Source organism: Aspergillus puulaauensis, chromosome 2 (assembly GCF_016861865.1).
Source record: "Aspergillus puulaauensis MK2 DNA, chromosome 2, nearly complete sequence".
NCBI lineage: Eukaryota > Fungi > Ascomycota > Eurotiomycetes > Eurotiales > Aspergillaceae > Aspergillus > Aspergillus puulaauensis.
Genome location: NC_054858.1, coordinates 2,216,754 through 2,239,215, shown reverse-complemented (window position 1 = coordinate 2,239,215; position 22,462 = coordinate 2,216,754). Strand labels below are relative to the sequence as shown.

Here is a 22,462-nt window from a genome sequence, read left to right as displayed (position 1 = left end):
AAGCTCGAACAACTGACGTCGGACAGCGACCGCTTACGTAGTTCTTGGCGCCCATGCTCCAATCGTCACTCGTTGCGCTGTCCGACACACGCGACGACGACAACATCATCACAGCAGGGCAATCCGGAGCTCTTCTGTTCCTTCCTTTTAGTTGTGCCATCTTGGGCTTCTTTTATTGTAATTGATTTGGATGTGTCTCCTATTATTGTGCTTCTAGCCTCCCCCTCAACACGATGCGGGGACTCCGCTTCATCCCCATCGCCGCGGCCTTGGGCTTCCCCTCACAGTCGCTCGCCCAGGGAGAAACGAAGATTCATGAAGAGGGACGATGCGCCATCCGCGGTCACTGCGGGAAACAGTCATTTTTCGGCGGAGAGCTACCTTGTCCTGATAATGGGCTTGCGGAGGAACCGGAAGCAGCGGTCAGAAAGAAGTTGGTCGACCTGTGCGGTACGAAATGGGAGGAAGGGCCGGTCTGCTGTAAAGAAGAACAGGTGAGCCGCGGGCGCATTGTTGAGAATTGTGACCATGAGAATAATTCTAATTGTTTGGGACAACTAGATCGATACGCTCTCGAGTAACCTCAAACTCGCCGATGGAATTATCTCCTCCTGCCCTGCTTGCAAGGATAACTTTTTCCACATATTCTGCACCTTTACTTGCTCGCCCGACCAGTCCCTCTTTATAAACGTCACGGAAACCGAAGCCGGCAACTCCGGGAAGGATCTTGTCACCGAAGTCGATAATTTGTGGTCGGAAGAGTACCAGAGCGGGTTTTATGACAGCTGCAAGAACGTCAAGAATGGCGCTTCGGGCGGAAAGGCGATTGATTTCATTGGAGGCGGCGCGAAGGACTATCACCAGTTCTTAAAATTCTTAGGCGACAAGAAGTTCTTGGGAAGCCCGTTCCAGATCAATTATCGCACCGAACCTGCAGACGACTCGCAGGGTATGGAGGCTCTGCCAATTCACCCAAAGGCATGCAACGATGCGGACCCAGAATACCGCTGCTCTTGCGTCGATTGCCCAGACGTGTGTCCCGAGCTTCCCGAAATCAAGACTGAAAAGCAATGTCATGTCGGCCTTATACCCTGCATGTCGTTCTCGGTCATTCTTATCTATTCCATCTTCCTTCTTGCTATTGCTGGATTTTCGAGCTATTTTACATGGAAAGAACACCGATATCGAAAGCCTGAAAGAGTACGACTGCTACAGGATCCAAACCCGAGTGACGACGAAGATGAGGGTGATATTGTCCAAGGCGCCGGCCACCTGGAGTATCCCCGTGGGTTCTACAAACTGAACTCAATGCTTGATACCGTTTTTAGCCGCATCGGCTCTGTTTGTGCTCGCTTTCCTGCATTGACGATAATATCGAGTGTTGTCGTGGTTGTGCTCTTGAGTTTGGGCTGGCTGCGTTTCTCCGTGGAAACGGACCCTGTTCGACTTTGGGTGAGCCCTACCTCTGCTGCTGCCAAAGAGAAAGACTTCTTCGATAAGAACTTCGGGCCATTCTATCGTGCAGAGCAAGCATTCCTTGTCAATGATAACTCCTCTAACGCTGGCGGGCGGGTCCTTGATTACGACACATTAAGCTGGTGGTTTGGCGTTGAGTCTCGTGTCAGCCGTGTGATCTCTTTGGATCGTGGGTTGTCCCTGGATGACGTGTGTTTTAAGCCTACTGGTGATGCGTGTGTCATTCAATCGGTAACCGGTTATTTCGGTGGCTCCCTGTCCAATCTCAAACCAGACACCTGGGAGGAACGTCTGACGCATTGCACTGATTCACCGGGCGATGTAGACTGTCTTCCTAGCTTTTCACAGCCTCTGAGACCAGAAATGATTCTGGGTGGTTATGAAAGTACCGGAAACGTCCTTGACTCTCAGGCACTTATAGCGACATGGGTTGTTAACAATCATGCGCAAGGATCTGAGGGGGAGGCGAAGGCTATGGACTGGGAAGACAGTTTCCAACGTATATTAACAGTTGTCCAAGAAGAGGCCACAACCCGTGGACTCCGTGTCTCATTTACTACGGAAGCAAGCGTTGAGCAGGAGCTGAACAAGTCAAGCAATACCGATGCCAAGATTGTTGTTATCAGCTACATCATTATGTTCATTTACGCGTCGTTGGCTCTCGGCTCCGTGACTATGACATGGAGGTCCCTTCTCAACAACCCGTCCAATGCCCTGGTGCAGTCCAAGTTCACCCTTGGCGTTGTAGGCATTATCATTGTTTTGATGTCGGTGTCTGCATCAGTTGGGGTATTCTCCGCTGCTGGTGTCAAAGTAACATTAATCATCGCGGAGGTGATTCCTTTCCTCGTTTTGGCCGTGGGTGTCGACAACATCTTCCTCATCGTCCACGAATTTGAGCGCCTGAATGTCAGTCACCCCGATGAAGAGATTGACGAGCGCATTTCTCGCGCCCTTGGTCGCATTGGGCCCAGTATCTTCCTTTCCGCCCTGACAGAAACTGTTGCGTTTGCCCTAGGTGTCTTTGTTGGAATGCCCGCTGTCCGAAACTTTGCCATTTATGCGGCAGGTGCTGTCTTCATCAATGCTATCCTGCAGGTCACAATGTTTATTTCCGTGCTTGCTTTGAACCAGAAACGCGTTGAAAGCCTCCGTGCAGACTGCATTCCCTGTTTGACTGTGCGCAAAGCGCACTCAGGGATGCCGGAAGAGCGGGCTTTTGAAGACCAGGACGGAGAAAGTGCCCTCCAGAAATTGATTCGCAAAATATATGCGCCTTACCTGCTCAACCGCAGGGTTAAAGTCGTAGTGGTCATTGTATTCCTTGGGGTTTTGACCGCAGGTCTGGCTTTGATTCCTGAAGTGGCCTTGGGTTTGGATCAACGGATTGCACTGCCGAGTGACTCTTATCTCATTGACTACTTCAATGACCTTAGCGAGTATTTCGGTACCGGTCCGCCTGTCTATTTCGTGACACGAAACGTGAATGTGACCCAGAGAGAACACCAACAGCAGCTTTGCGGGCGTTTCACGACATGCGAAGAATACTCACTACCATTCGTACTGGAGCAAGAGTCGAAGCGATCGAACGTGTCGTATATTTCTGGCTCAACCGCCAGTTGGATTGACGATTTCTTCTATTGGCTTAACCCACAACAAGACTGTTGTTACGAAGATGACAAGTTGTGTTTCGAGGATAGGACACCAGCGTGGAATATCAGTTTGTCTGGTATGCCAGAAGGGCAGGAGTTCATCCACTACCTTGAGAAATGGATCGACTCACCCACAGATGCTTCATGTCCTCTCGGTGGGAAAGCACCATACAGCAGTGCGCTTGTTATTGACCCGAAGCGGGTCACGACAAATGCAAGCCACTTCAGAACCGCCCACACCGCGCTCCGGACTCAGGACGATTTCATCAAATCGTATATCTCTGCTCGCCGCATTGCTGAGGGGATCTCTGAAGAGCATGGTATCGATGTGTTCCCTTACTCGAAGTCGTACATCTTCTTTGACCAATATGTATCCATCGTGCAGGTGGCTGGAACTCTGCTCGGATCTGCCGTGGCAATAATTTTCGCCATTACCTCAATCCTTCTCGGCTCCGTTGCCACAGGTGCGGTGGTTACAGCGACCGTTGTTATGATTGTGGTTGATATCATTGGTTCTATGGCCATAGCTGGCGTCTCGCTCAACGCCGTCTCTCTCGTCAACCTGGTCATTTGTGTAGGCATCGGTGTTGAATTCTGCGCCCATATTGCCCGGGCCTTCATGTTCCCCTCCAGGAGCATCATGGACACCGTACCCACGAGATTCCGCGGCAAGGACGCCCGTGCTTGGACTGCGTTGGTCAATGTTGGTGGCAGCGTGTTCAGCGGCATTACCGTGACCAAACTTCTTGGAGTTTGCGTTCTCGCCTTCACCAGGAGCAAGATCTTCGAGATCTACTATTTCAGGGTGTGGTTAGCGCTGATCATTTTTGCGGCAACCCATGCGCTCATTTTCTTGCCCGTGGCGCTCAGCTATTTTGGGGGTGAGGGTATGTTACTCACTAAGCCGGAGATTTTTCGTGACCGAGTTTGCTAACAAATATTCCAGGCTATGCTGACCTCGAAGCCAGCGGGGGACTGGAGGAAAACCTTGCATCTAGAGGCTACCGCTCCCTGTTGGTTGACGATGATTATGAGTCCGACGAATACTAGTCGCGCTGGTCCGCGACAAACACCTAGGCTAGACTTTCCACGCGTTCAATGCACACGATTCTTGACGCGTTGGGACTGTCTATATAAATCTTTTTCCTTGGTCGTTCTTTCTTACAGTAGCATAAATAAAGAGCGAAATGACTGAAGCTCGTGTTTTTGTTTATCATAACTTGTTAGTGGATGAATTTAATACTGTTGGACACTAATACACTGCTGTGGTAACCATCTAATAATTGCTGGCGTCATGGTGTCTAAATATTTGGCTATTGTTCATCTACATTAGGGCACTCAGCCATGGGCAGTGATATCTGGTGGATTGGAATAGCATAAAATAACAATAAAGCGCTGTATCAATACTATATCCTAATTTCTCTTCTATGGTTACTGAGTTTCTGCCTAAGAGTTAATAAAACTTGAATAACCGTTATGTATTGTTGATAAGGCAGGGTGGGGTGCTCACATGACCACGCCAAGCCTCAAGCTTCCCCTAAATTTTTTTTTTCAGGCCTTTTCTGCTTCGGGCTTCCCCTCCACAACAATTCCCTTCTTCTTTCTCTCCCTCATCTCTCCCCCCTTTCCTTTTCCTTTTGCTTGTTATCTTTCTTTTGTTGATAGTTCTGTGATACCCCTTGTGCTGTCTGGCTGTGTGCAGACAGCAATTTACGTCCCTTACCAAGTCCTGCTGTATTCTTCAGGACAAGGGATAACCCCGCCTACATTTTTCTCTCTACGAAAAATTTTGAAAACTCTGCACATCTGAAGCCGTCATGGATCAGCAACGGTTTCTGCAGCAGCTCCAGATCGTTCTTAACCGTGAGTGACCCCATGAATTTTATGACGCGTCGCGTGTTTCGGGATTCATTGCTGACCCAAATTACAGCTACCCAGGGTAACGTGAAGGAGGCTACCGGAATCCTTCAACGCGAGTACTACAAGCATCCCGAATCGCTTGTCCTCCTCATCCAGGTTGCAACCGGTCACGATGATGCTCAGCTGAGGCAGCTCGCTGCTGTCGAGGCCCGGTCTCTGGTCAGCAAGCACTGGGTTAAGGTGCAGGGAGACCAGAAGCCCGCCATCAGGGAACAGCTTCTGCGCTCCGGCGTCAGCGAGGCCAATGACCTCGTCCGCCACTCCGTCGCCCGTGTTATCTCTGCCGTTGCCAAGGTTGACTTGGAGGATGGCCAGTGGGCTGATCTGCCCAACTTCCTCATCCGCGCTGCCGACACTGGAAACAAGGATGAGCGTGGCGTGTCTCTGTACATCCTGTTCACCATTCTTGAGACCTTGGGAGAGGGCTTCGAGGAGAAGTTCCAAGAGCTGTTCACCCTGTTCGGCAAGACCATTCGTGACGCTGAGAGCGCGGATGTCCGCATCAACACCCTCCTTGCCCTGAGCAAGCTGGCTATGTATCTCGACTCTGCCGAGAACATGGCCCCTGTAAAGGCTTTCCAGGACCTCGTTCCCTCAATGGTCGCCGTCCTCAAGGACGCCATCGACCAGCAGGAGGACGACCGCATCATGCAGGCTTTCGAGGTCTTCCAGACGATCCTCGGTTTCGACCCCGCTCTTTTGACTGTTCACCTGAAGGATCTCGTTGTCTTCATGAACGACATTGCTGCCAACACTGAAATCGACCCCGACACCCGTACCCAGGCTATCAGCTTCCTGATGCAGACCGTTCAGTACCGTAAGCTCAAGATCCAGGGTATGCGTCTCGGTGAGCAGCTCGCCCGCACCGCTCTGCAGATCGTCACTGAACTTGGCGACGCCTCGCCCAACGATGACGATATCACCCCCGCGCGCTCTGCTCTTGGTCTTCTTGACATGCTGGCTCAGAGCCTTCCTCCAAGTCAGGTTGTTGTTCCCCTGCTCCAGGCCCTCGGCCAGTACTTCAACAACTCGAACCCTGACTACCGCCGTGCCGGTATCATGTCGTTGGGCATGGTGGTCGAGGGTGCCCCCGATTTCATCAGCACTCAAATGAAGGAGATCATGCCCATGGTTCTTCAGCTTCTTGCCGATGGTGAGCTCAAGGTTCGCCAGGCTTCTCTCCACGCCGTTGCCCGGTTGGCCGATGACCTTACCGAGGACCTCAACCGCGAGCACGAGAAGCTCATGCCTCTTCTCTTCAAGAACCTTGCCAGCGCCATGCAGGAGTCCAAGGGCGAGGAGGAAGGTCCTACCGTCGACATCATGAAGGCTGGTCTGAGTGCCATTGATGCTGTCGTCGATGGCCTCGACGAGAAGGAGGTTGCTCCTTACCAGAACGAGCTTGTCCCTATCCTTCACCAGCTCTTCAAGCACCCCAACTTCAGAATCAAGGGTCTCTCTGCCGGTGCTCTTGGCTCCCTTGCCTCTTCCTCTGGTGATGCCTTCCTGCCATTCTTCGACGACTCCATGCATCTGCTCCAGGAGTTTGCTGCCGTCAAGGACAGCGAGGAAGAACTTGACCTTCGTGCTAGCGTTACCGACGCTATGGGTGAGATGGCTGCTGCCGCTGGCCCTGAGCGCTACCAGCCTTACGTTGAGCCCCTTATGCGTGCTACTGAGGAGGCTCTCCACCTCGGCCATCCCCGTCTGAAGGAGAGCACATACATCTTCTGGGGTGCCATGGCCAAGGTGTACGGTGAGCACTTTGCTACCTTCCTTGAGGGTGCTGTGAAGGGCTTGTTCAACTGCCTTGAGCAGGATGACGATGACCTTGAGCTTTCTCTTGGTGATGCTGCTAAGGATCTCATTGGCCAGGAGGTGACCGTTGCCGGCCGCAAGGTTAAGGTTGCCAGCGCCGAAGACGATGACGACGAGCCCGTTGGCGAGGACGGCGAGATCGAAGACGTTGACGTTGACGAGGATGAGGATGACTGGGACGATATCACCGCTACCACTCCTCTGGCTCTTGAGAAGGAGATTGCCATTGAGATCATCGGTGACCTTGTTACCCACTCTCGCAGCGCCTACCTTCCCTACTTTGAGAAGACCGTCGAGATGGTTATGCCCCTTGCCGACCACCCTTATGAGGGTGTCCGTAAGGCTACTATCAGCACCATGCACCGCTCCTACGCCATGCTCTTCTCCATTGCTGAGGAGACTGAGCAAATGGCTAAGTGGCAGCCCGGTCTTCCTCTGAAGGCTCAGCCCGCCAAGGAGGTGCAGAAGTTCGGCGAGATCCTCATGACCGCCACCATCAAGATGTGGACTGAAGAAGATGACCGGTACGTTTATTTTCCCTTGTTATTTCGTTTTCATGCACAGCACTACAAATTACCATGATGATACCACTCGTTTAACCCAGCTCACTTTGACACACAAGTTGTGATTGATGTGAAAGACGTATATCTATCCTGATTTATTTATGATTCTACTTCATTTCATTTGGATGGTTGTTTGTGAGCATCGCTAACCCACCAAACCTAGATCTACCGTTGCCGATATCAACCGCAACATGGCAGAGAACCTCCGATTCTGCGGTCCTGCTCTGATTGCCAACGAGACCACCCTTCACAACGTCATCCAGATGATCACCGACATCATCACCAAGAAGCACCCTTGCCAGCTTGAATTCACTGAGGATGATGAGGAGGCCAGCGAGGAGACTTCCGAGTTCGATTGGATCGTTGTTGACACCGCTCTCGATGTGGTCTCTGGTATGGCTGCTGCTCTTGGTGAAAGCTTTGCCGAGCTCTGGAAGGTCTTCGAGAAGACTGTCCTTCGCTATGCTGGCAGCACCGAGTCCATCGAGCGTGCCACCGCTGTCGGTGTTCTCGCCGAGTGCATTAGCGGCATGGGAGGTGCTGCCACCCAGTTCACCCCCTCCTTCCTGAAGCTCCTTGTCCACCGTCTGAGCGACGAGGACCCTCAGACCAAGTCCAACGCTGCCTACGCTGTCGGTCGTCTTGTCGAGAACTCTGACTCGAACGAGCTTATTAAGGAGTTCCCTACTATCCTCAGCCGTCTTGAGCAGTTGCTGCACCAGGACGTCTCTCGTCTCCAGGACAACGCCACTGGCTGTCTTAGCCGCATGATCCTGAAGCACCGCGAGGCCGTTCCCATCAAGGACGTTCTTCCCGTTCTGGTTGGCATTCTCCCTCTCAAGAACGACTACGAGGAGAACGACCCTCTGTACCACATGATTTGCCAGCTGTACAAGTGGGAGGACGCCACCGTCCGCGAGCTCACTCCCCAGTTCCTCCCCATCTTCCAGTCAGTTCTCCTCGGTGATGCCGACCAGCTTGAGGACGAGCGCCGGACCGAGCTCACCGAGCTTGTCAAGTGGCTGAACCAAATGCAGCCCGGTGCTGCCCCTTGGGCTGAGCAACTGTAAGCTGTGATCTCACAGGCTTCGCCATTTGATGAGTTACGGACGCGAATTAAAGTAATGGATAGAGTGGAAATGTTTTGGACGACTACTAGATAGATACCCCCGGAGCGCCAGGCCGGTGAGCTTGTTGCGCGATGACTACGGACTGCCAGAGTGACGAATGGACTGGCAATGACTTATGATGGGAAGATAGCAACCAAAAGTTAACTTGACTGTATATACTGTTAGAAATTCATGGATAGCTTTGCTTGAACCGCGCCACATTTGTAGACGTGTACCTTAACGTACCCAACGGCCGCCCGCGCTATTATTAGCCAGTGCCTGCCAAGCTTGTGGAGACTGGAGAGAGACTTATAATTGCAGTGCTGCTGCCTGCCAACTCTTGACTCTTTTTATACCCTCCCATCATCGCAACCACATCAAACCATAAACCCGTCCATCCAACCTTACTTAAAAGACAAAACAAAATGGGCTCCTCATCCCTCTCCACACCACTCAACTGGACCCTCCCGTCCTCGGGCTCCAGCTCCGGCTCCTCAATCAGCAAGCCCATCAAGACCGTCTCGAAACCATGCTTTGGATGTGACTGTGGCGATGGGACGGAGTGCGATTGCTGCATCTGTACTGTTATGTGATTTAAATACGGTATGTTCTCAGTTTGTCAGAGTCGTTGGACGAGACTACTAACACTCGGTGAGGCTGTTATGGTAGTGGACAAGTGTGGCGGTGTGGGGTTTTGGGGTTTTGGGCCAAGGCTTCGCTGCTTTGAGATGCGATGGGTTCAGATGAGGTAACGAGTGGTGGTTACTTGTTGACGGAGTGGCTTTGCATATCGGTCTCTTCACTTTTTTTTCAGTCATTATATCCATGTTCCTGATGTTACTATTCTGTTGAATGTTGGTGCTGGTTCCTGGCGCCGAACAATGTATGTATTGGTTTTCCACCAAAAAGGCTAAACAAGTATATTTCTACGATGACCTGGTTTCCATCAAAGGAATTTTGCGCCATTGCCACAACGGCAATGAATTGTAGCCTATCTACTATTATTGACACAAAGCTGCCTCAGACACCCATGGTGAATCCCGCCTCGCTGGTGATATCTCCCGCCTCGTGGATGAAGGTCATTGCTCCAGTATAGTGGGCATTTCCTTCAACCCGGACTATAACCGCTGGCCAAGTATCGTTATTGAAGCCCATTACACTTGCGGTACTGTCCACAATAGTGCCCACAAATGCGCCAGTTCCAAATTGATTTGATACAAGAGAGTTATATGCCCACCGTTGTCCGGGGCGCCTGAGTTGCTTTGCATGAGCGAGCGCCATTCGAGCTGTCACACAGGACCCCGTGGGCGACCGATCAACCTGGTCGCTATCTCCAAAGAAGCATACGCCTGTTTCTGCACCCTCGCTGCCGTCCGGTCGGTACCCAGTCTTTGAATCGGTCACCATAACACTGTATAGGAACGACAGTCTCTTATCATCTGCACGTTCCAATGCCGTAGCCACAGCAGGATGCACCGATAGGTACCTCTTCAGCTTCCTTGCCGCGGCTGACATGGCCTTCATCTCTTGGTCATCGCCCCTGAGCCCATTCTCAAATCCCATCTCCCTGGCCTCCACCAGAGCGTAGAAAGCTCCCCCGTAGCTGATGTCAACTGTAATTCTCTTTTTCTCCCCCAACTCCACCCACCGCACCTCTTCTGGGATATCCACCTCAATACCCAAGCCAGCAGCATATCCCGGTGTCGAGAGAAATGAAACACCTCGAGTACCATCCGACTTGACCGTCCCACCTTCACCAACGACAACGGGAACAGAAACAGTGACAACCCCACAGGGCGCATGGATTTTAACCTCCACCTTCCTGTTTTCAGTATCGACCACCAATTCATTCCTTTTGGGAAACACCGTCAAGTCCCCAGTATCAACCAGAAACCTCCCCAACCCGATAGTCGCGTGTCCGCACATTGTCGAAAAGCCACCGGCGTGCGTGAACAGAACCCCGATATGGGCGTCCCCGCTACGCACGAGCTCCGTCTCGGGAACCAGAATGGCGCCGTACATGTCGCTGTGTCCGCGGGGTTCGAGCATCAAGCGTTTTCGGATATGGTCATGGTGCGTCTGGGCTTGATCACGTTTATCCAGGAGAGTCGTGCCATCCAGGTGGGGAAACCCGGAGTAGACAATCCGGGTAGGCTCGCCGGTTGTATGCATATCGATGCATTTTATTGTCGAGGAGCGATTCTCGAAGGATGCAGCGATGTCCATGCTTGCGATACAGGGAAAAGTAGAAAGAGAAAAGTATGAATTGTGATTTGGACCCCGCAGGCTGGTGGGGTGTTGCTGTTACACATCTAGAAGGCGCCCGGAACTCTGCTCCGGGCCTGCACCCACTCTCAACGTCGAACCTCGGAAGGACAATCCGGGGGAGTTTGTACCAGGCAGTAGGTACCTTGCTGGATGCATACGCCTTCCCGCGATATAATGGTCTTTCTACCACTCTACTTCGCGCCCTTGCTTGTGTTGATTCGAAGTACATGCTGCACATCTCAGTGGAACCGAGCCATGTTGGATATACCATGCGCTCCAAACCGATGCAGCATTTATTCCAACTCGCTGTTCTACAGATTTATCGGATCCTGAATCGATAGCAAGTTCCGATCTTAACTTCTGATCACCCTAACATCCAGACTCTAAACTGTATTAGTTTTCCATTGAAGCTCTTTGCATTCTACTATTATAGTAGGACGGTAGGACGTCTGCTATGTTAAAATGTGACTGCCAATTACCAGTAACCTTATTACAGTGGACTAGATTCTAAATAGGTGGGTGCTCGTATGTGGGATCACATGTCCTCCAACACGAACAAGCACCAGCGCGACGAATCGACGATCTGCTGAGCCTCTCACGAGCCGCTGTCGCCTGGCGCTTGTCGACCGCAGCCACTTTGCTGACGCCGATCGGACGTCCCGCGTTCTCTTCTGCTCTTCTTTGTCCCTCTCCCCAACGTGCGTCTCAATGACTTTGTTCTGATTCTGCACTCTGCACCCCCGCGACGATGTCCAAGCGCCGGTCCTCAACCGGCCTGCCCCCAAATTTCCGATACCCACTGATTACTCCCGACAACGAGCGCGACTCCTTCATCGACTATGACGCCTACGACGGCGACGCTGGCCGTTCGCGCGACCACATGATCCATCCAACCTACCAACCACGCGACCTCAGCCCCGCGCCACAGATTGTGCGAGTCGCCAAGCAGCCCGAGATGATAAGAAAGCAATCGATGCGCCCGTTCTCCGGCGACTGGGGCACATTCGAGCAAGTTGCAGGCGCGGGCAACGACCCAAACTCAAAACTCCCAGGCTCATTTCAAGACACAGACGCAGAGGACGATGGCATCATGGGACCCGAGGTTTTCGAAGCTGTCCCACGCAATAATGTCTATTCGCGCTCCGCTGAGATCGCCGCCGCCGACTTGTACTCGGACGAGTCCGACGAGAATCTGGATTTCGGGCATGATGAGCCTCTCGTTTTCCCGCAGCTTCCATTAGAGGATGTTATTCTCGAGATTTCTTATATCTTGCGCACGAGATCGAATCCGCCCAGTGAGGGGTACGCGTATGTGTTTTCGGACCCCACCGGGCGCAATAAGTTCTATCAGATCGGGAGCGCGAAGAAGGTTTCGCAGCGGACGAACGAGCATCGCAATATCTGCAATCTCTCTTACTTCCGGGCGCAGAAAAAGCCCGCTAGCCCTCTTCGGCAGTATAAACGGCTCGAAAAGCTGGCCCAGGCGGAGCTTATCAATATGAGTTATGATCCTAACTGTGTCTGTGAGGCAAAGCAGCAGCAGTGCTTTTGGGGAAGAGAGCAGACGGCTTTTGATATTCTGGATTTCTGGTCCAAGTGGCTTGTCAAGAACTCCCCTTACGATAAGAATGGCCATATACTGCCATTTTGGGAGCAACGACTTCGACTCTTCGAAGCCAACATCCCAGAATACTTCGATTGCCAGGGGTCGAAATGTATCAAGCGCACAACGGACACGGTTGCTTGCCCGATATGTATCCGAGCCGGATGGAGAGCATGGGCCGAGCCCTCAGGGCGCGATAGAATTGAATTCGCCTCTCAGGCGCAGATCGGAAATACCTGGGCTAACAAAGCCCTACTTTACCTGCACCAATACATTCCCATCGAGGATCACGTTTGGGAGAAATTGATTGACGGCATGTCTCAGGCGGCAACTATGACCGAGCGGTTCAAGAACCCGGCGTTGCTTCTCAATCTGCTGTACATCAGGCTTCTCTTACCCATGATCTGGTCTACATTCTTCACTAGGAGCTCCTATATATCCTTCCTTGGGACGATGGAAATCCTGCTCTTTTCCGGCTTCTATCTACTCGTGAGGCTGGAGCTTGCCCATCTCTCCGGGAAACGACGTACCACAGATAAACTAGGCAAAGACAGTCGTGCGGTGCGCCGGAAGGCACTCCCATCTACTTCAGAAAGGCTCGTTGATGAAGTGATCGGAGGGAAATCTACAAAGGAGCCGAGGGTTGTTGAGATACCGGAGGACCACGTGCCGACCATGCTGAAGCAAGCGACAGCATCGAGTTCGGGCAAACCCTCCAGCAAGAAAAAGGAACCGGTGTCAGTGCTGTTTCCTGGCGAAGCTTCTGCGCGGCCGAAGAGGCTTAAGCCTGGCAGACGGAGAAGCGATTTTGTTTGAAGCAAACACTCTGATGTTCTCGGCGTTTATCTCTGCTCTATGTATCTGTTCTACCCTCTATACCATTCGAATCGTCGTCTGCTCTGTTGATCGGAGAGCGACAGCTGAGAGGCACTATACAGAGGCCACTTTTTGCATTTATTGTTTTCTTCACCCTGTATTTACGCGTATATGCTCTGTGTATACCCCCTGTTCTTATGCCTTTGATGATTGGACGACTGGAGATACCTTGCATATGAAAATTTAGGTAGTTTGATAACCACAAATGAAGAATACATGCTAGGTCTGCTCACTATAGACCCTCTCAACATTCATTGCATTCTAGAAGGCTCCCACTGTATACTAGAGTAGTTTAATATAGTTTAATATCGCGACGTGCTTATCTCCGCTGACTAATAAGCTTATTTGCATCAACTCCGTCTTTGTCAGCGGGGGGGGGCGATCGGAGGTGCCGATCACCGACTCACATCTCATCTCAGCTCACTTTTTCGTCATGCTCCCATCTCGTGCTATATCATACCTCTCAGCCGTTTCTATACACCTGGCACATCACAGCTTCATGGTCCTTGAGGCCTAATACCCATGTACCCCTCGCCGAACTCTGCCGGGCGCTCGGACGAAGAGTCGCGACAGCAAAGTAAGCGCACTGCCAGAGCCTGCGATGCTTGTTATAAGCGGAAGGTACGGAAGCATGAAGATTGCATCAATTTGGAGACGGTGCTGATAGCAGCTTTGCAGATAAAATGCGACGCGGCGGTGCCGCGGTGTAACTGGTGTAGCCACCATGATACCCCATGTACGTTTGAGCGCAAGATTCGCCGGACGCGCAAGCGGGCTGGTGTTGCGAGGGAGTATGTAGACAGACCCCTTTTAGTGGACATCCCGAACTTGGGGGTGGCCATGTGGCATGTACTGACCGAATGTCAGGTCTGCGGCTGCGCCAGGATCTCACCTTTCGGAACGGATTGCTAGAATTGAGAAGCTGCTTTCCGAGAAGCTTCCGCAAGAACAATCTGGTTAGTTGCGTCATGCAGTATTCGTGGTGGAACTTCTGGGACTGATTTAGTATAGCTTCGCCTGTTCCGCAACATCTGCAGTCTATGACCAGTGGTCTTACGTCGGACTATACGCCAAGTCCGCCTTCGATTTTACCATCAATTCAGCAATCATCTGCGTCTTCTTCGGTGCCACTGCATTTCGCCGGGAAAGAACTAGGTGCAATCAGTTTATTCACTGGTATTCCATTTCTCCTCCCTGAAGGGCAGGAATGGGTGCAATCGCGAACGGGCCAGAAGCTTGCGTTTGAAGGATTCACCTCGACCCGGGCTCCGTGGGAAAAGCAACGAGGGCAAAATTCCGGTACCATGCTGGCACACATCCAGGCACCGAACGCCTTTGACCTTCCCGATCGCGATCTTGTTCAGTTGAACTTCGATGTTTATCGCACCTCCTTGATGCAGCGAGTCTTTCCGGTTGTTGACCCGGTGCTTTTCTGGATGACTATCAATTCTGCGTACAAGGAGCGTGATTCCGGCTCTGACAGTTCGCAGGTCAGTTCAAAGGCATGTATCTTCGCCTTTGCAGCGTTTGTATCGATGCTGTGCAATCCGTGTCTCCTAAGTCAAGGGCGGAAAATGCCTTACTTCGATGAGGAAGCCTGTGCGGTGAAAGCGCGGTACCTTATATGTCAGGTTTTACAGGAGCCTCCTACGTTAGACGGCTTACAGGCTGTTACAATGTTGGTATGTTAAGCTTGGCTCGGCCATATTCATACGGCTACACCATGTTCTAGAACTAACTTGGCTGCTCATTAGGCATTGCTGGAACTGGTCTCCGGCAACTTACAGTCTGCAAATTACTACGGGTCAATATCAGCTCGCATGATATTCATGCTTGGAGGTCATATCTTCACCAACCAACAATCTTGGATACCGAGGTCATCGACAGATACCGATTCGAGGATCAAGGCGCACCTCCGGAATTTGTTCTGGCTCTGCTATACCATTGAGCAGGACGTCTCTTTGAGAACGGGACAACCACAGCTCTTTTCCGAGGACAACTGCGACCTGTCACTGCCCCCGGCCTACGTAGAGCAAATGTACGACAGTCTAGAATACCACCATAACTCCACCGACCTACCCGAGAACCCAATATTTCCCATCGACCTGCGGCTCAGTGTCATCAAGGCGCGAGCATACAGCGCCCTTTACTCATTCAAAGCGATGAAGAAGACCGACGCGGAAATCCTAAAGGACATCCGTGAACTAGACGACGAGCTTGAGCGCTGGCGCCTTTCCGTCCCCCCCAAATGGAGACCAACCCTGTCCTTCTCTCACGAAACCCCCGACCCAAACTGCAACATGCACTCCGTAATTCTCCGTCTCAACTACCACCTCTGCATGACCATCATCCACCAGGCAAGCAGCCGCTGCAAGTCATGGGCCACGCAAGGCTGCGTCATGGACGGTGTAAGCTCCAGTCTTGCACTCTCCGTCGAGGCAAGCCGCTCCACCCTCCTCTACCTCGAGACATCCGGACACGTCCTTGTCGATGGTGTTTTCTGGTACGTCCCCCACCCCTCCACTCTAGTATATTTTGCAACATACAGCTAAGAATAAACTAAACTACAGGACCCTAATATTCTACCCCATGTCCGCCCTCCTCGCCATCTTCTGCAACATCCTCCAACACCCCGCAGAGCCACAAGCATCCAAGGATCTGGCCCTCCTCAAGAACGCAACAGGGATGCTAGAGCGTGTCTTCCTACGCCAGGCATTTTCAGTCAGCGAACTCGTGCACGTCCAGCTAGTGGCGGATTTCGTGAATGAGCTCTGTCGACTGGCGACTTGTGCTATGGATAAGGCCTGGAAGGAGCGTACTAGTGGGACTGCTACGCCGACTACTTAGACGATTATATACCACGGGGTTTCATGCATGGGTTTGTTTAGGTTTTTTTCATCATATAATAGAGGGGGGCAGCATTTGAGTTCACTACGAAAGAGGCGTTAGGCGCAGGCGCAAGGTATTGGATAGAAGCAACCAGTAAAATGCACGATAATATGGTTGAATTTCAATATATTTCAGCTATATAGAATATACTAGCTATGCCGCAGAATGCAGTCCTAATTCTAAGCAAGTCAGCAGGATATCCATAGATCTTTTCAAGTAATGACAAGCTCAATTTCAGATAAATGAGGTAAGGATACGCAGTTATCACTAAAGAATACAGAAGTACACCCAGAAATGATAATAGGCATCAATCATCATAAGAGAGCGAGAGCTGTCGCAGATGCTTAACAGACAAACAAGGGATCGACTTACTCAAGGTTAGATCTCGGTTAATACCTAATGCAGGGCTAAGGTTGTTTGACCGATTGGAAGACGACATAATGTCTAGCGAAATCGCAACCATCGCTCCTGGCAAAATACTGGCGTGCAAAGTATGTCTTGTCAAATTGAAGTGCTGTCAACAAAGCAACTTTTCCAGCAGAAAAATATGGCGCCGTTTTAAAGATGCCAGTTAGTGTGGTACGTTATTGACGGGTAAATTGATCCTCCGGTCTATAGGGACCATGGAGCTTCCGTCGTTATACAGGATGCAACCACAAGTAAAGCAGCGCTTCGTTGGCGAGGGCGCGTTTTGATTTGCGCGTATATGGTAAATTGTATGTCGTCACGTCTTCCTGTCAGCAGACGTTGAATTCTTGGCTGGTTGAATCAGCCTAGCTGGTGAGGCGAGAGCCACAAAACTCAGCCATAACAAAGCTGATAGACAACCGGCGCGTGCGTTGTTTCAATTCCGGAGTGCCGTAGATTGAGCAATTCGTGTAGTGGAGGCATATATGAAAAGGTTGTGGGCGAATGTCACATGGTTCGGCGCAATTTTGAACTAGCTGTCGGCCTTGCCATCAATAATATCCCAGAGCAGCCGGGAGTCCTCAGTAGCTTGCTTATTCAATTTCGCAGCCTCCTCGTCGTCTTCAATAGCGGGTTGGATGGTAGATCCCACGTCGGCACCTTCGGCGGCCAACTGATCCAATGCAGCATTGAGTTCTTCTTTCAGTTTGTCCATTTGCTGTATCTCCTCCTTTGTGTGGCTTAGCTGTTCCTCCATCATCATTATGAGAGACTCGCGGGCCTGGTGCGGTCGGTATAAATTAAGTAGGTGGTGAGCGTTGATGAACAGGTTGCGAATATCTTCAACCTTCGGCTCAAATTGTTCCGGAGTTTCGGAGAGAATCCCAACAAACTCTAAAAAGTTGAGCAGTAGCGACTTGCTAATTTTGAGGAGGTAGTATGCGTGGTTCAGCGGCTGTTCAGGCTGTGATGCGGGCTCTCCATCTGCGCCAGGTTTGGGGGAAGACGGATATAACTGCGTGATGCCCTGGTCTTCGAGCGGGGGGAGAGCGGTCGAAAGCTAGATAACAATTGTTAGGTCGACAATAAAAAAAGAAAACAGGTTCCGCCTTACACTTTGCACTTCTCCGAAGACACTGTACTGCTCCGAGGGGATCTCTGGAGGCACGAGAAAACGCAGCTCCGGGGGTAGTGTCAAGGAGCGCAATTCCTTCGCTGACCAGTCCTTCTTCTGTGGTTTGCCATCTTCTCCCTTGGATGCTTCCTTTTTTATCCGCTGTAGCTTCTGCAGGTTTTCAGGCGTGAAGTGCTTCCAGAGAGGGGGTGGAGGAGCGAAAGCAGTGTTGATAGCTCTTCCGGCTTCAGCCATGGCGAGCTCTTCCTTTCCAGCAATTGCGGTTTAAGTAGCTGCACCAGTGATAGAGTCGTACGAATCGATAGGTATTTGGAGGACGCAGGACGCAGGAAGCGGAAAGGATGAAAGTCTGGCGGAGAGTTGTGGCTGGCGATTGCGGAGAATCGGAGGATGTCAGTCAGTTGGCGGTGGCCCGGGCTCTCCACCTTCTGAAACAATCAAGCCAATTCAACATTCTCCCTTCAAGGGACACTGCCATTCGACACTCGAGGAGCTCGACTCCCATGACATTCGTTATCCTTTAAAAACCGCAAAAATGGCCCGCAGCGGATTGTCTGCTGGGTCAACGATCGCTTCGTCCGGGGGACTTGCCGGAGCCCTGTCGCGTGTCTTCCTACGATCATATCCGCTCGTCGATGTTATCGGGCTCGTTTGCATTATAGCCTGTTGGATTCTGGTAGGCCTTCACCCACTTAATAAAGTCATTAGTAGTCTGGTGTTGACTGTTTCTCCCACTCTAGATTCAGATAGTTGTGACTCCCTTCCACCGAATGTTCGCTCTCGACAACCAAGCTATTCAGTATCCTTTCGCGACAGTCGAGCGAGTTCCCGTTTGTTAGTATAAATTGACGAATTATACCGATATTGTACTAATCGAGACGTATTTGCCTCGCAGTGTGGTCTATTTTCTACGCCGGAGTTATCCCACTTCTCATTCTCCTCGTCTGGGCCGCCTTGGTTCGGCCCAGTCCACATAAAGTCCAAGTGACAATTCTCGGTTTCCTCACGGCGATTATGCTCACCTCGCTTCTCACCGACATCATAAAAAATGCGGTTGGACGGCCGCGTCCTGATTTGATCGCGCGTTGCATGCCTAGGAGAGGTACCCCAGAGAGCAAGCTTGTCCTATGGACGGTTTGCACTCAATCCAACGAACACATTCTACAGGAGGGATGGAGGAGCTTTCCAAGTGGCCACAGCAGCTTCTCATTTGCTGGCTTAGGATATCTGTTCTTGTGAGTTTTGGTTGGGCTTGAAGGTTACACAACTACTAACAACTTGGGCCAGGTTCTTCTCCGGTCAGATGCATGTATTCAGGCCCAGGACAGACCTATGCCGCTGTCTTTTGGTATTGATACCGATCATTTGTGCTCTTATGGTTGCACTTTCTCGTCTGGCGGATTATCGGCACGACGTTTACGATGTGACATCTGGTACCATCCTCGGATCTGTGGTTGCCTACTTCTGCTATCGACGCTATTTCCCGCCCTTGCGCTCTTTCGGATGCGATACTCCGTACAGTAAGGATGATTTTGGGCCGGAGGGCTTCGCTAGGGTTCCCGATGACGAAGAACAACTATTATCAGGCCGTAGGGGCCAGTCTTGGCGGGGGGAGGAATCTTATCAACTAGAGGAAATGACAGCCGTACAGAATCGGTAGGGAACTCAGTTTTATATGTTTTGTACTATTACGACGGGCTGGATCCGCAGTGTGAGCGGCAAGCGAATTAGTGAAGTCCGTGGCTTTTATCATTATGATACCCTTTAGTTATGCAAGCTATCAGGTTTGTTTCTGGAATTGTTCCAGGCTCCAAGCACATCGTATTTAATATCTGACCAAGCAAACCCCCGCTAGCATACCTGCTATGGTGCTATGTCTACGCGCTTCTGGCTGGCGGGAAGGTGCAAATATTTATGACCATTCCGCGTTGGCATGCGACTGGATATATACGCACTCTAGCCTTATATACTGCAGTTAGGGTACAGCCGAAGGTGTGGCTGTAATAAAGTTCTGCAACGGTCTAATGATGTGGCTCGGTTTATTAAATCTATGCGGAAATCATCGAAAAGATCGTAGTCTATCTACAGTACAGCAGCATCGATTGATATGTGGAGAGCATGTGGGTTCCGGTAGATTTGAAGGCGCTTCACTGCCGATGCCCCAGGAACGGACAATGAACAGGTCCTCCAGCTGCCAGCCCTGATCGACGTCAGCCTCGAGGACGCAGCGTTAGCAATTAACTCGTCCTCGTGCCGCAAATCTTTCACCCCACCCCCACTACACGGTGCTCTGACTGCGGGGGAGTCTCCGCTTCTCGATGCCATCGACTGTAGTCTCGGTATACATGCTGGCCAACGTCTCCGAACCATCAATAATGGCCACAATAAGCGGAGTTATTTCCGCCATCTTGCCATCGGGGAAAGATATGGGCCGTTGGGCCTGTTTGCTCTACTCGGATCTGCGTGCCGACCTCCAGATCACGAAGGATTGCTGACATGCCTTGCCAATGCCAGCCAGCATGTCGGTTCTCCGCACTGCCAACTGCCGATGTTCCGCTGGGGAATCGCCTGGACTCTTGTTTGTCTCCAGAACGTCGCTGGATCATGAGGCCAGCCATCCAGTGGCACGGTCATCGTGCATCATTCCCCCATATAAGGACAGTCTCAGTGCCTTGCTGCAGCCCCCAGTCTGTTTCTGTCTACTAAACAAGGGTACAAGATGGCTCTCGTATCAGAAGTCCTGGAGCGTGCATCTGCCGCATCCAACTACGCTATCTACATCCTTCCCTCTCTCCTAGTGTTGTATCTCGCGCAGCAGTACTTCCACAATGGGCTTCATCGTTATCCCGGCCCAGTACTGGCCAAGTTCACAAATCTATGGCGTTTCTTGGATGTCCGCACTCGACACTCTGAAGTCACCCATATCGAGCTGCACCGCAAGTACGGCGATGTCGTCCGGCTCGGGCCAAACACCTTATCATTCTCGTCTCCAAGCGCCATCAAGGTGATATACGGCCTCAACAAAGGCTTCACCAAGGTTTGTCTCTCAGCTCCTTCATTCGGTCCCTCAAAGCTAACAACACCATGACAGTCCGAATTCTACCCCGTCCAAATGACAGTCTCAAAGGGCGAACCTCTCCCATCCCTCTTCTCAACCCTAGACGAGAGTTACCACGCCAACCTCCGCCGCTCCGTCAACCACGCCTTCTCAATGTCCTCTCTAGTCCAGTATGAGCCCATGGTCAACGAAACAATCGAGCTCTTCCTCGACCAAACCACCACCCTCTTCTCAAAGCCCAACCAAACCTGCGACTTCGCCCGCTGGCTGCAGTTCTTCGCCTTCGATGTCATCGGCAGCATCACATACAGCAAACGCCACGGCTTCATCGAGAAGAACCAAGACATCGACGGCATCCTCAAGTCCCTCGCCCGCATCTTCGACTACGCCGGCCCTATAGGCCAAATGCCTTGGCTGGATAAACTCCTCTGGAAGAACCCGGTCTTCGACGCACTCCAGAAATGGGGTCTCGCTGATAACTCACACCCTGTAGCGATCTTTGCGCGCCAGCGCATGAACGAGCGCATGTCTTCTGCTACCTCCTCCGCCACTGCCACTACCACTACCAGTTCAGATTCAGATTCAAAACCGCAAAAAGAAGACCTCCTCACCAAATTCATGAAGGCAGGAAAAGACCGACCCGACTTCATGACGGAGAAACGCGTCCTCACAATGGCCGTGTCCATGGCCTTTGCCGGCTCCGAAACAACAGCCATCAGTCTCGCCGCCGTCTTCTACTACCTCCTCAAGAACCCAGTGTACATGGCGCGCTTACGCACCGAACTAGATACCGCTGTCGCAGACGGCACAATCGATAACAGACCTACTGGCCTCGTCTCGTGGTCTGAGTCCCAGAAACTGCCTTTCCTCGATGCTTGCATTAAGGAGTCTTTCCGAATTTGTCCTGCGGCGGGGTTACTGCTTGAGCGGGTTGTGCCGAAGAGTGGGATTGAGATTGCGGGGCAGTTTATCAAGGGCGGGACGATTGTAGGGTGTAGCGCTTGGGTGATGCATAGACGAGAGGAGATCTTTGGGCCTGGCGTTGATACATTTGATCCAGATCGGTGGCTCAGGGTGGATGGGGAGAAGTTGAAGGTGATGAACGGCACGATGTTGCAGTTTGGGGCTGGGGCGCGGACGTGCATTGGGAAGAACATTTCCCTCATGGAGGTTTATAAGCTCATTCCGAGTTTTTTGAGGAGGTTTGATGTATGCATCCCCTTTTTCCCGTTTTCGTTCTTCAAATAACCTGACAAATTGTATAGGTGCAACTGGCGTATCCGGATCAGGAGTGGGAGTTGTGGAATGCTTGGTTTGTGAGGCAGTATAACTTTAAGACTAAGTTTACGGAGAGGGAGATCAAAGTATAATTTAGTTTGTATGTATGAATAATGAAATAATCATCGCAAATTTATATTATATTTTATTCTTTTTTGGGGTAAAGTCAGGGTATGTCAAGATATATAGTTCGATAGCTGGATAAATAACATGCCAACTTCAAAGTACCAAGACATGAGCTAATACAGCTTTATATAACCGCAGGATATTATTTCCTCAACTGAAAATATGAAATCGACAGGCAATACTAAGTGCTAGGTAAAATGTAATGGGGTAGATACGATAGTCCATTGGTGCCTCAGGCGACACTCACGTGTTCGCCACTGATGAGTGATGAGCAATTTTGGAC

General features: G+C 51.3%; 8 protein-coding genes across 8 annotated transcripts; 6 read left to right on the top strand and 2 right to left on the bottom strand.

The window, feature by feature from the left end:
- Positions 1 to 233: 233 nt before the first annotated feature.
- On the top strand, positions 234 to 4,178 carry ncr1 (sphingolipid transporter NCR1; the record flags this gene model as incomplete). Its single annotated transcript, XM_041699628.1, has 3 exons — positions 234 to 494; positions 562 to 4,015; positions 4,075 to 4,178. The coding sequence occupies 3 exons, from the start codon at positions 234 to 236 to the stop codon at positions 4,176 to 4,178; spliced, it is 3,819 nt and encodes a 1,272-aa protein (XP_041552694.1).
- Positions 4,179 to 4,945: 767 nt separating this feature from the next.
- Positions 4,946 to 8,499, top strand: APUU_20931A (putative importin beta-4 subunit; the record flags this gene model as incomplete). The annotated part of the gene is made up of 3 exons (XM_041699627.1): positions 4,946 to 4,991; positions 5,059 to 7,390; positions 7,593 to 8,499. 3 exons carry the CDS (start codon positions 4,946 to 4,948, stop codon positions 8,497 to 8,499), a joined length of 3,285 nt encoding a protein of 1,094 aa, XP_041552693.1.
- A 1,059-nt stretch (positions 8,500 to 9,558) lies between these two features.
- Positions 9,559 to 10,764, bottom strand: APUU_20930S (putative proline racemase; the record flags this gene model as incomplete). The annotated part of the gene is made up of 1 exon (XM_041699626.1): positions 9,559 to 10,764. One exon carries the CDS (start codon positions 10,762 to 10,764, stop codon positions 9,559 to 9,561), a length of 1,206 nt encoding a protein of 401 aa, XP_041552692.1.
- Positions 10,765 to 11,554: 790 nt separating this feature from the next.
- Positions 11,555 to 13,225, top strand: APUU_20929A (GIY-YIG nuclease family protein; the record flags this gene model as incomplete). The annotated part of the gene is made up of 1 exon (XM_041699625.1): positions 11,555 to 13,225. One exon carries the CDS (start codon positions 11,555 to 11,557, stop codon positions 13,223 to 13,225), a length of 1,671 nt encoding a protein of 556 aa, XP_041552691.1.
- A 582-nt stretch (positions 13,226 to 13,807) lies between these two features.
- APUU_20928A (putative C6 transcription factor) lies at positions 13,808 to 16,132 on the top strand (the record flags this gene model as incomplete). Its single annotated transcript, XM_041699624.1, has 6 exons — positions 13,808 to 13,906; positions 13,964 to 14,076; positions 14,153 to 14,241; positions 14,297 to 14,967; positions 15,040 to 15,788; positions 15,856 to 16,132. The coding sequence occupies 6 exons, from the start codon at positions 13,808 to 13,810 to the stop codon at positions 16,130 to 16,132; spliced, it is 1,998 nt and encodes a 665-aa protein (XP_041552690.1).
- Positions 16,133 to 17,114: 982 nt separating this feature from the next.
- Positions 17,115 to 17,951, bottom strand: med7 (mediator complex subunit MED7; the record flags this gene model as incomplete). Its single annotated transcript, XM_041699623.1, has 2 exons — positions 17,115 to 17,642; positions 17,697 to 17,951. The coding sequence occupies 2 exons, from the start codon at positions 17,949 to 17,951 to the stop codon at positions 17,115 to 17,117; spliced, it is 783 nt and encodes a 260-aa protein (XP_041552689.1).
- Positions 17,952 to 18,252: 301 nt separating this feature from the next.
- APUU_20926A (phosphatase PAP2 family protein) lies at positions 18,253 to 19,377 on the top strand (the record flags this gene model as incomplete). The annotated part of the gene is made up of 4 exons (XM_041699622.1): positions 18,253 to 18,393; positions 18,458 to 18,551; positions 18,613 to 18,952; positions 19,005 to 19,377. The coding sequence occupies 4 exons, from the start codon at positions 18,253 to 18,255 to the stop codon at positions 19,375 to 19,377; spliced, it is 948 nt and encodes a 315-aa protein (XP_041552688.1).
- A 1,059-nt stretch (positions 19,378 to 20,436) lies between these two features.
- APUU_20925A (cytochrome P450) lies at positions 20,437 to 22,145 on the top strand (the record flags this gene model as incomplete). Its single annotated transcript, XM_041699621.1, has 3 exons — positions 20,437 to 20,754; positions 20,809 to 21,984; positions 22,041 to 22,145. 3 exons carry the CDS (start codon positions 20,437 to 20,439, stop codon positions 22,143 to 22,145), a joined length of 1,599 nt encoding a protein of 532 aa, XP_041552687.1.
- Between the last annotated feature and the right edge of the window lie 317 nt (positions 22,146 to 22,462).